The sequence below is a fragment of the Pleurodeles waltl genome, chromosome 5, assembly GCF_031143425.1.
Source record: "Pleurodeles waltl isolate 20211129_DDA chromosome 5, aPleWal1.hap1.20221129, whole genome shotgun sequence".
NCBI lineage: Eukaryota > Metazoa > Chordata > Amphibia > Caudata > Salamandridae > Pleurodeles > Pleurodeles waltl.
Window position 1 is genome coordinate 1,632,021,843 of NC_090444.1, and position 12,897 is coordinate 1,632,034,739.

General features: G+C 48.1%; 1 protein-coding gene across 2 annotated transcripts in view; it reads right to left on the reverse strand.

Moving 5' to 3' along the window:
* NBAS (NBAS subunit of NRZ tethering complex) overlaps positions 1 to 12,897 on the reverse strand; it is a 1,762,396-nt gene that overhangs the window by 1,189,974 nt on the left and 559,525 nt on the right. For both annotated transcript variants that reach the window (XM_069235962.1, XM_069235961.1), the window contains exon 23: positions 11,772 to 11,925. In XM_069235962.1, coding sequence (XP_069092063.1) covers positions 11,772 to 11,925 — 154 coding nt within the window. The remainder of the gene's footprint in view (positions 1 to 11,771; positions 11,926 to 12,897) is intronic.

Consider the following 12,897-nt stretch of genomic DNA (forward strand, 5'->3'; position numbering starts at 1 on the left):
GCCAGCAAACACGTCTTCTTCAGCCACACCTCTGCCCTACACTGGACCGACCACAGCTGCGTCCACTTCACATTCCGACGCGAGACCTCCCACCTCCGCACTCAACCCATCCCTCATCGACAGTGGAACAAGATCCCTGAAGAGCAACTCTTCTCCGCTCTCGCCGCCAACCAACCCACCCTCACCACCGACCCCAACGACGCAGCTCTCAACCTCACAAACTGGATCTCCAACTGCGCTGACAACCTTGCTCCCCTCAAACGCACGCATCGACAGACCAACACCAAAAAACCTCTCTGGTTCTCTGACACCCTCAAAGAATCAAAGAAAACTTGTCGTGCCCTTGAGAAGGCCTGGCGCAAGGACCACACCGCTGACAACATGACCGCCCTCAAGAACGCTACACGCGAACACCACCACCTGATCCGCACTGCCAAAAGGAACTTTTTCACCGACAGACTAGACAAAAACAGCCACAACAGCAGAGAACTCTTCAGCATCGTCAAAGAGTTCTCCAACCCCAGCGCCAGCGCCAACGCCGTCACGCCCTCACAGGATTTGTGCGAATCCCTCACCACTTTCTTCCATCGCAAGATCAGCGACCTCCACGACAGCTTCGGACACCAGACCCAACCATACACCACTGAACCCGCTTCCCCGGACATCACCCTCAACAACTGGTCCCACATCAACACGGAAGAAACCAAATCCATCATGAACTCTATCCACTCCGGCGCCCCTTCGGACCCCTGCCCGCACTTCATCTTTAACAAAGCCGACGACATCATCGCCCCGCACCTCCAGACCGTCATCAACTCTTCTTTTTCTTCTGCTACCTTCCCCGAATGCTGGAAGCACGCTGAAGTCAACGCCCTACTAAAGAAACCTACGGCTGACCCAAGCGACCTGAAAAACTTCCGCCCCATCTCTCTTCTACCTTTCCCAGCTAAGGTAATAGAAAAGACCGTCAACAAACAGCTGACCACCTTCCTGGAAGACAACAACCTGCTCGACCCTTCACAAACCGGATTCCGAACCAACCACAGCACGGAAACCGCCCTCATCTCAGTCACAGACGACATCAGAACCCTGATGGACAACGGTGAAACAGTCGCCCTCATTCTCCTCGACCTCTCGGCTGCCTTTGACACCGTCTGTCACCGCACCCTAATCACCCGCCTACGCTCCACCGGGATCCAAGGCCAGGCCCTGGACTGGATCGCCTCCTTCCTCGCTAACCGCTCCCAAAGAGTTTACCTCCCTCCGTTTCGCTCAGAACCCACCAAGATCATCTGCGGCGTACCTCAAGGCTCATCGCTCAGCCCGACACTCTTCAATGTCTACATGAGCCCCCTCGCCGACATCGTACGCAAGCACGACATCATCATCACCTCCTACGCCGACGACACCCAACTTGTACTCTCCCTCACCAAGGACCCCGCCAGCGCCAAGACCAACCTACAAGAGGGTATGAAGGACGTCGCAGATTGGATGAGGCTCAGCCGCCTAAAGCTGAACTCTGAAAAAACGGAAGTCCTCATCCTCGGCAACACCCCGTCCGCCTGGGACGACTCCTGGTGGCCCACGGCCCTCGGCACCGCACCGACCCCCGCAGACCACGCCCGCAACCTCGGCTTCATCTTGGACCCTCTTCTCACCATGACCAAGCAAGTCAACGCCGTGTCCTCCGCCTGCTTCCTCACTCTCCGCATGCTCCGTAAGATCTTCCGCTGGATCCCCGCCGACACCAGAAAAACCGTGACCCACGCCCTCGTCACGAGCCGCCTGGACTACGGCAACACCCTCTACGCCGGGACCACAGCCAAACTCCAAAACCGCCTGCAACGCATCCAAAACGCCTCGGCCCGCCTCATCCTCGACGTACCCCGCAACAGCCACATCTCCGCACACCTGAGACACCTGCATTGGCTCCCAGTCAGCAAAAGGATCACCTTCCGTCTTCTCACCCACGCACACAAAGCCCTCCACAACAAGGGACCGGAATACCTCAACAGACGCCTCAGCTTCTACGTCCCCACCCGCCCCCTCCGCTCCGCTGGCCTCGCACTTGCTGCCGTCCCTCGCACCCGCCGCTCCACGGCGGGTGGGAGATCTTTCTCCTTCCTGGCGGCCAAGACCTGGAACTCCCTCCCCACCAGCCTCAGGACCACCCAGGACCACTCCGCTTTCTGGAGACTCCTAAAGACTTGGCTGTTCGAGCAGCGATAACCCCCCCTTTCCCCCCTAGCGCCTTGAGACCCGCACGGGTGAGTAGCGCGCTTTATAAATGTTAATGATTGGATTTGATTTGATAATTAATTTTCTAAGTTTCTGTAACTTCCTATATAAATTTGCCATAATGTTTCTGTCAGTCCAGAGCATCTGGATTATTCTTGTGTGGAAACACGATGCTCCAGCATGCGGCCGCACAAATATTGTTGCAGCCAAAAAAGAGGGATGGCATCCATTCTGCATTATGCCAACCATACTGATTCCCAATTCTGGAACGAATAAAGCATAAGGCTTTGTTTGATCGATATGTGTGTGTTTCTTTTATTTTCTTTAATCTTCCTTTCTTTTTTTTTTTTTTTTTTTTTAGATCAGAGTCACATTCAATTTTTCTTGAACAAAGTCAAGATTTACCAGCCACATTGCGATCTCTGCTATGGAGCTGCTTCACACCTGATGTTGCCTGCTTCTTGCCAGATGAGTTTAGAAGGAAACACGTGTCAATGCAATTTTATTTGTGGACAAGCATATGTAGCCCGGCTTCCCGAAGTTAAGTGTTTAACTAGATTAAAAGCATGAATGTTTTCAGAATGAGATATAGGTTCTTGCATATTCGTGCAAAGATGCAACTCAGTGGACATTGTGCTTCATAATTCAGTTTAAAATCACCTGTGCGACTTACTGCCACGTGTAATTTCTAAGAGCTATCATTATCCATTGTCACTATAACACTTTCTAATGGTACTCGATGGCAGTCTGACCCTTCCTGTTGCATAAGTTAGAGGTTTCATTGATTTCTTTTGGGTGGTTTACTCCTGCATGAACAGAAGTACACAGCCCTTTTGAAACCACTCGTAGACCATACAACGGAGCAGTTCTTTGTGACAGAGCCGGTCAGGAAGCTCAAGCCAGTGCAAGCTGTGGAATTACCATTCCTGCTGCATTACAATAGCAGGACCTGTTTGACAGGTTCCGCTGTCATAAATCGAAGTGTTTGCTGTGGCTTGGCTGCAGCTGCAACGCTGCAGCTAAGCCACAGCAAACAGCTATGTCCTAGGGGTAGGCACCCCGGGACATAGGTAGAAGCCGGAGCTGGGGGGTGATGGTCCCCAGGGTCATCTATGGCTCCATGAGGGTGGGCACGTGGCCCCCCTCCAACAATCATATCCCTGGGGAGGTGGTGATCCCCAGGGCTAAAGGGGTTTCTAAATGGATCCCCTTCACTTTTTTTTAGTCTATGCCCCTGGGAGGTGGTGATCCCCTGGGCAGCAGGAGAATGGGCCAGGCGCCCCCCCTTATTTATTTTACATAGCCCTGGGGAGGTGGCGCTCCCCGGGGCAGCAGGGGTTGCCAGATGCCCTCTGGCTTCTTTACTAATAGAAGCCCCGGGGAGGTGGCGGTCCCCAGGGCTGAGAGGGAGACCGCACACCAAGAAATAGTTTGGCCCTGAGCAGGTGGTGATTACTGAGACCGCGGGGGCAGACAAGAGCCCTCCCCACCCCCCGCACTCAAAAAAAGATTGCCCTCAGGACTTGTCCCACCAGGGGGCTTAATAAACACGAAGCGCAAGAGTCCGCGCTTCAGTTTTTAAAAAACATTTTGTCGGATTTCCGGATCCGCCACAGATCTGGCTGAAAATTTTTAAAAATATGCTTTTAGCCCAGGGGGTGTGGTGGGGGGACTCACCACTAGAGCAAAGAGGTCAGGGTGTCTGTACCCTGGCCCCTTTTCTTTTTTTCACACTTTTTTCTGGAACTCGGCTATCGAGACCCAAGATGGCTGCCAACAATTCCTGGTTGAAGTGTTGACAGCCAATCAGATCTCTGCACGAGATCAGGAGGGGTCGCCAATCCTTCATATCCCTATATATACAAATTTGTTTTCCCCTTAATTTCCTAAAAACTACCGAACAGAATTACACCAAAATATAAAAGGTTGCTTTTTGACCAAGATCTATCTTTCTGCCAAATTTGGTGTATTTTCGTCCAGTATTTTCCACGCTATCAATGTTCAAAATCTCTATGGAAAAATGAATGGGGAAAGCGTGTTTTCGGACCCCCCCCTTCTTGGTCTCCTCTGGATGAATCACCTCAAAACTTTCCAGACAGCCGCTGATGTGACAGGCAAATTGCTTTGGAAAGTTTTGTGAAGAGTTGTCAAACGGCGCCAAAGATATAGGCAAGTAAAAAAAATACTTTTTATATAGAAACTAGGACCTAACTAGAACTACCTAGTGGCGACCACCACTAGGTAACAAACACACACATATATAAACCCACACACACACACATGTATGTGTGTATACAAATATATATACACAGACACACACATATATACATAAACACAGACACTCATACACACATATATTTATGTGGGGGGCTATACTTACCAATTACATTTTTACCATGCATATGCCTTTAACAACCATGCCATTACAACAAAATTGCTGTGTGAAAGGCATATGCGTGTTAACATTTTTTGTTGTATATGCATGCGTGGTAAAGACGCATGCATTGTAATGACAGCGTTTTAAAGGCATGCATGGTACTTGCATGTGTGGTTCTGTCAAACAACCACTGTCCGAGTCAGAGGCTATCAAAGCCACTTGGACTGAGCCCACAAATTCTCAAACTCAAAGTTAATAAAATAACATTTTGTCAAGATACTCCTAGCTTCCCCGACAAAATGTGAAATTTTGACTAATCACACATTTAGGGGCTGTCAGTGCGACCCAATAGGTGAACACTGTGGTGTTTGTGTCCTTCAAGGGATCCAACAAAATTTGCATATGGACTATTTCCCATATTCTGACCCGTACTTGTCTACACTTCTTTCTGCTTCTCCACACTGACCAAAAGTATTGATTCATGCGTGTTTCACTACTGGTTGAGGTGCCACGACTCAGTTACCTTCCCTACCTTCTTCGCCTCTCCACTCTAACACCTTTCTTGGTTAACCCTCTATTCCTTACTCTAACTCAGTGGTCACTAACCTTTTGACTTCTGTGGGCCCCCACTTACTCATTACTGTAACCCGGAGACTCGCACAGAATTCTATGTCAGGACCGGAGGTGAGGATTAGGCCTGTTATTTCTACTTTATTCCGCAGCAGTCTTTAATCAAGATTGAAACATACAACAAACTACATTTCCCATCAACACATGTGAACAATATAACAAACTAATTTTGAGCATAACGTCCAATCAGCAGATGACGTGTCCGTGAAGATCCCCTGCGACGACGCTCCTTCCTCTTTCTTCACTGCTCCAGCAGCAAAGAGAAGTGCCTGTTTTTTTGCTCTGTAAAACAATAGTATTGTGTGTATTCTTATAACCTACCACTGTTCTCAAGTTGCTTGCACTCTGCTGCACTCCTGGCACTACCACGTAACAAGAGGTGGATGCGGAAACGGCTTCGCTCCTTCGCGACCGCCTCTCATTTTCACAGGCTCAAGCACAGTGCAGTCTTCCGACAGCCAGAGGGTCTGCGCATTCCAGGCATTCTGCGCTACAAGTGTAGAACACCCCCTTGTGGCGAGAACGCGTCAACTTCAGTCTAACCTCAGTGAAATTGACGCACCCTTGGCCGGCCCTGATCCGGGGAGGTTTGCCTTCGGGTGATACACACAGAACGCTGCTGATTGATGGAAACTGTCAGTTTCTTCTACGTTGACTGCCATTATTGAGCCTGCCTGGAGCCTGACACCCTTGCGGTAAGGCCTCCTCACGAGCCCGATTTCGAACGGGACACAGCCCATGCTGAATACGACCCTTAAAATGACAAATAAAGACAAAATATGAATATAAATAATATCTGTCGCTGCCCTTTGCACTCTATATGTTTCCTGGGTTCCCCACAGTTTTGTCTGCCCTCTTGGACCATGCACTCTGAGGCACTTGACTACTGGACCCGCACTCCACCTTCCCCTTAACTATGACTGAAGACCAGGACTTTGGGGACCAATCAGGGGAGTCTGCTGAGGAGGAACATATTTTTTACCTCCCAACTGATGACAAATTCTGCCACGTTTTGGATGCCTCCATCTTTAAGGTGGTGGCACAGTTGGTAGCCCCCCTGGAGAGGAAACTAAACCTGCTGCCATCCCACTGCCCACAACCCCTCAGCTCGCGGGAAGACCAACCGGGACCCTCAGGCCTCTGACCTCCGGGGCAGGTTCCTCAGAATCCAGAGGCTAAACAGAAATTCGCAGGGCAGGACAGAGTTGATCTAGAAGCGTTTGCTCGCTTAAAGAAGGAGTTTATGGGTGCCTCGCCCCCTCCTAGATCCCCTGCCGAGCCTCTTGAAGGACCCTTGTCTCTTGCACCCAGATCCCCTGGATGGGGAGACTCTCTCCACACTCCTCTAACAGAGACAATGAACCAACTAGATCCTGGCGCCCAGCGACCTCCTCTGAGTCTCTTCAAGGGGATAGTAAAATAGAAAGCGACAGAACAGAGCTCAACTCTCCCCAAGAGTCTGACATGTTGGACCTGGAGGACCTAGTCCATCCTTGTTCAGCGGAATGGGCCCCAACCCCTAAGGTTGTGCCTCTGCAAACCACTAAACAAGGAGGTACAAACCGCCTATAGAGCAGAGTGTCCTTGACCTTCCCTGGAATGCAAGGTGGCCCTCACCTCAGACATTGACCCCAGGATGGCCACCTTTTTTGCAAAATTCACAAAGGAGCCCAAGAAGGCCACTAAAAGGTCCTGGTGCTCCTGCCAGGACAAACTATCGGATGTAGTTGGCCCGATTGTGAAGATCCTGGATATGGCTGAGGACGTTAGATCCTCTGGTTCTCTGATCTCCCCAGAGGCGCTGGTAGGGTGGGCCCAGCGTGCTATCATCCTGCTGGGTAATGTAAACTGCACCACATCCATCGAAAGGTGCAGATCTCTTCTTATTAAGGTGGACCTCAAATTGGGGGAATTGGCAACATTGGAAGCGGGCCCAGTAGCTCAAGGAGGTCTCTTTGGGAAACCCTTTATCCGCAAATTAGGAAAATTCATGAATACCTTCACTTCCTTAGACAAGGTCCAGAGCTCCGTCAGGAAAATATTCATCCCTTGTGTTTTCACCTATGCCAGTCATGGTAGGGGGCAATCGACTGGCCGTCTAAGCCACAATGCCTCTAGAGTGACTGACACCAAGAGAGGGCAATGGCAAGATGCATTCCGTTTCAGCAACTTTTACCTGGCCCATCGATTTCACGGACAACCTGGGTCCAGAGATGTCAGCAGATGCAATTCCTTCTTCAATTCCAACCTAGGTGAGTGTTCTGTCCTCCTCTGGATGTCTCCTGGGTGGCAGGTTGGCAGGCTTCTTTCACAATTGGGAAAAACTCATGTCTAATGCCTGGGTCCTGCAGACGATGAGGCATTTCCGTATAGAGTTCTACGGGTCGCCTATTGAAACTCAGGAGACCCAAACCCCTAAGGTTTTCTCCAACACAGATGGAGCTGGTAGATGCAGAAATCAGTCAGCTTCTGAGCAAAGGGGTGATATCCTATGCTTATCTTCACCCTGCAGGTTTTCTCAGCAACCTCTTTTCTGTAGCGAAACAGGACGTGTGTCATCACCCTATTATCAACCTGAGGGAATTCAACTAATGGGGAGTCTTCCGCCACTTCAAGATGGAGGGCATTCCTCTTTTAAGAGCTCTCTTGCAACCAAATGACTGAATGATGTACCTCAACCTCAAAGATGCCTATCTGATGGTGCCTGTCTTCCCTCCACATCGTCACTTCCTCCAATTCCAGGGACTTTCGAGTTTACTACCCTCCACTTTGGACTCTCTTCTGCCCCTTGGTGCTTCACCACACTCCTAAAGCCCGTGATGGAGTTTCCCAGATCCAGGGGCATCAGGCTTATAATATACCTCGAGGATCTCCTTCTAACGGACAAATGCCCACAACGCCTATCCCTCCACCACCAATCAACCGTTCATCTTCTGGAATCTCTTGGTTTCATCATCAGCGGACCAAAATCTACTCTATCTCCCTTGCACTCCCTCCAATTCCTAGGCTTTACATTGGATTCAACCAAAGCGACACTCAGTCTCCCATCTCGGAAACTGTCCAAGATCAGACATGAACTCAGACGGTCCCTCGCCAAGGATACAATCTCCCTCTGCCAACTCGCTTGTATAGTGGGTCTTCGCTTCTCCTCTATTCAAGCCATTTTTCCGGAGACCCTCCACTACCGGGCCCTGAAACGTTTAAAGATATCTCATCTGTGGAAGGGTCTCGCATATTCCCAGGTAGTCCCCCTCTCATTGGAAGCTCGGGAGGGGCTACAGTGGTGGATCTCCCACATGGAAGCGTGGAATGGTTGCGCCATATTTGGTTCTAAACCGGACCTAGTCATAGAATCAGAGGCCAGCGCTTCTGGTTGGGCAGCGCATTGTGGGGAAGTCACCACAGGAGGAGAATGGTCTTCCGAAGAACAATCTCTTCACATCAACTGCCTGATGTTGATGGAGGGTTCATTTGTGGTGAAATGTTGGACATAACAGATCCCAATGCTGTGTTCTTCTGAATGTGGACAATGTGGCAGCTGTTTGCTACGTCAACCATCTGGGGGGCACCCATTCGAAGACCCTCTCCAAACTGGCAAAATCTCTGTGGGAATACTGCCTTGAACACAGGATTTCAGTGTTGGCGGAACACTTTCCGGGGAAGTCCAACCAGGAAGCAGATTGGCCCTCGCGTCTTTGGCACAACGCCAGTCTATGGAAACTCTAGGAGGGAGTTTTCCGGGTGCTCCAAGATCCATGGGGACCTTTCTCCATAGATTTTTTCACTTCCAGACTAGACCACCAACTGGACAGGTACTGCAGTTGGAGGCCGGACCCGGAGCAATAGCGACGGACGCCTTTCTCCAGGATTGGTCACAGGAAAGAGGGTAGATGCCTTTCCCTGAATCGCGATGATCATAAGGTCAATTACGCACCTCCATAGGCAGAAAGCAGATTTTGTGATGGTGACACCTGTGTGGAAAGCTCAAGTCTGATTGCCAGTTCTGATGGAGCTTTCCTGGGATTTTCAAATCTATCTACCCCTTCTCCCATATCTTTTCTGCGATTCGTCGGGAAACTCTCACACCTGATATTGAAAGGATCCCTCAAACTTATGGCCTAGAGGATTACCTGGAAAGATGAAACATCCCGGGAACTTCAGGAGGGGCTACCACGGTCCTGGCCAAGGCCTGGTCAGATGCGACGAATAGCAGATATCACTCCCCAAGGAACCAATAGATGGGTTGGGATTTCCAACGGCACTTGGATCCCAGGTGGGCAGGAGTTGTCCATATAGTTAATTTCCTTGCGTCTTTGTTTTCGGAAGGATTGGCCTATAGATCAATCAATACCGTCCGCTCAGCCATCTCGGCGTGCCACTTCCCGGTTGAAGGGCACCCAGTAGGGGAACATCCTTTAGTCTGTAAATTGTTGAGAGGCATCAGGCTATCTTTTCCTCCTCAACCCCAATACTCTTCCCTATGGGATGTCAATAAGGTCTTGCGCGCGCCTGTTTCTATCCTGGCCTTCTAATAAATATCTGTCCAGGAAACAAATGTCAGCGAAGTTGGGGACACTGCTCTGTCTCATTTCTAGCCACAGAGTGTCGGGAGTCAGAGCACTGGACATAACAGGTAGAGTATTTACTCCGCAAGGAGTGACTTTTCATATCCACAGACATACTAAATGCAAATCGAGAATAATTTCTTACCCAGACTTTCCGAGTGTCCCCAAGTTATGTGTGGTCAGAGCGATCAAATCTTATTAGAGTATGACGGCTGAACTCGGACCGAATGGAGAAGGGCAATTGCTCATTGCACTCACAAAACCTCAGAGGGCTGTTTCATCCCCCATAATTGCCATATGGGTCAAATGGATAATGAGTGAAGCAGGGATTGACATCTTCACCTTTGGTCCACATTCGGTGAGGGGAGCAATGGCTTCTAAGGCTTTTTCATTAGGTGCTCGCTTGGAGGATATCCTCAAGGTGGCAGACTGGTCTTGCGATTCCACATTCAAGACCTTTTATTTTAGACTGATTCAGAATATGGCTTCTTTGGTGGTGGATAAGCTTTAAACTGGTTTAATCCTCGCCTCCGGTCTTGACATAGAATAAAAAAAATCCTAGCTAATGTAACCGAAAGTTTCAATTCTATTAAGGACACGGAGGCGAGGATTAGCCCACCTTGGAGACCTGAAGTCTTCCCGCCTGATGTAACAGGTAATGTGGCTGAATATTTTCTTTTGTCAAAGTGACACTGGCACCTTTGTGATGTGTACTGTGGACGTTTTTCCTGGTAATGCATATTGTATTGATGTTTGAGGGATATAATCTATTTCATGATTGCCTATAGTTGCAGCGAATGTTACAATTGAGAATGTGTTCCTTACAGTATGTTTTTATCACCTCAGGAGCAGAAACCTCAAAACAAGATTAAAGAAGTTCCTATGTCAAGGGAGTCGCAGGAAAAAAGAGGAAGGCGCGCCGTCGCAGGGGATCTTCAAGGACACGTCATCTGCTCAGAACTATTTTGTTGTTTTGTTCCCATGTGTTGATGGGAAATGCAGTTTGTTGTATGTTTCAGTCTTGATGAAAGACTGCTGTAGAATAAAGTGAAGAAAGAACAGACCTAATCCTCGTGTCCTTAATAGAACTGAAACTTTCCTTAACATTAGCTAGGACATTTTTCATTATTATTGGAATCCAGGGATCCCCAATGAGTCATTATTGGAAGCTGGTGACCCCATGTTCCATGATATGAACTGCAAAACAAAACAAAAAAATACAGAAACAGGCATTCCTCAAATAAAGGCACAAATGATGAAACTAAAAAAAAAAAAAAAAATCAATTTTAAAGGAAAAGTTGTAGCTTTTCTAAATTCAACCAAGGTCACTCGTCGTCAGTAATATGTTCTGTTTGAAGCACTTGCACTGCTCCCACAAATTAAACTGATAGTACCTTAATTTTTGGCCTCCAAATTCCTTGACTTTACAGAAGGTTGTAAAATGTTCACTTTTACATTTTCTTCATTTGTTTATATACCCCTTATGAATCTGTTAATATTATTTAATTTAAGCAGTTGTGGACCCCCTGAGTAGGTTTTGTGGGCTACGGCGTGCAGTGCAAAGAACACTCAGATGTCCGTTATGTTTTAAATAGATCTCTGCATAATATATTGCAATTAAAAGATAATGCACAGCCGGATGAAGACAAATAAATGGGACGCACTCCATAGCAGAAGTATCTGTTTATTTTCTCATAAACAGTCTACGCGTCTCAACCATAAAAGTCTTGTTCACGACTGTCCCATTTCTTTGTCTTCTTATTCATTTGAAGTTGGTCCAACCTCCCGGGAGCACAGGCTTTAGCAGCGTGCCACTCTAGTGGACCAATTTGGAGGATAAAAAATATAAAATTCTCCAAAACTTATGTCTTAAATGCTTAGATGAGTCACTGTTCGCATTATTTTTTACATACATTTATCGTGTGCACAGCACACATGCAAGTCCCCCCAAACCTTCTTACCTGTCTAGAATAATGTTCAATCTCCTCCGCTCTGCTCCAGTACCAGCTGGACACCAGTTCTACTGACAGTGCAGCGCTCCTGTACCGCAGCAGCTCGGGCTGTTCTTCATACAGGAATTCAGCTTCGTCCTGTGGACTGGGCTCCACGGTGGTTCTGAGAGATAACAACAGGTCAGGAGCTAAACAGAACAAGACTAAAGCAGCGCAACATTGATTGCTTCATGCCTTTTGGAAGGCAAGCAGCAGCGACAGGCTAGCTGCATAAGAAGGCAAAGTGACTTTTCTCCACAAGTGCCTCTCCCCTTCAGAACTGGATGAAAACTTTATCAATCTATATAATTATGTTTGTGATGATAAAAACTGCCACGTCAAACTGTTGGACCTTTTTGATTTTCCCCATTCAGTGCTTAATTTGTAAACAAAAACGTGCAGGCGCTCAAAGCCCTCCTCTGAAACACGGGGCTGATGCCAACAAATGTGCGAGCACAGGAAACTGAGGTGTAATCCTGAGCCATATCAAGACTCTTCAATCCATTAACAGACACTCCCTGCCCCTTCAACTCACTCTCCCAGCTTTCTGCTTTCTCCCTTTGTGACGCTTTTCTGTCTTTCTCTTCTTCTGTCTTTCCCATGTGTCTTTAGCTCGCACTACAGAAAAATTGGGCTACCAGACAAAAAAAAAAGCAAAAGAAGGCAAGTCGTACCACAGAGCTACTTAACTTGAAGAGAAAAATATAGAAATAAGTCAAGGGGCCACAATTTTCATAGGAGCCCTCCGCCGCGGCTGAATGCTAGGAGTTAGCAAATAGCAAGGCTGAATATTTTAGCTTTCAGAATATTTTTGCCTCTTTCTTCAGCCACCCTAGCCTGTCTTTCTCATCATCTCACACCTGTAGGTTTTCGTCCCTGATTTCTCTCTCCACCGGTCAGTGCTTATCTATCTTTCTCTTCCTTTCTCCTTCGTGCTCCAGGGCAAAGTCTGATGAAGAAAAATAAAACTGAAGAGCTGGTGCCCACACCTACAAACTCTGGCAGAAATTAAACAGTACTGTCGCAAAAAGACCTGTTTAGCAATCATTAACAAATAGTTGCAAGCTAATCAGAGACAAAGATGGTAGAGTCTTAT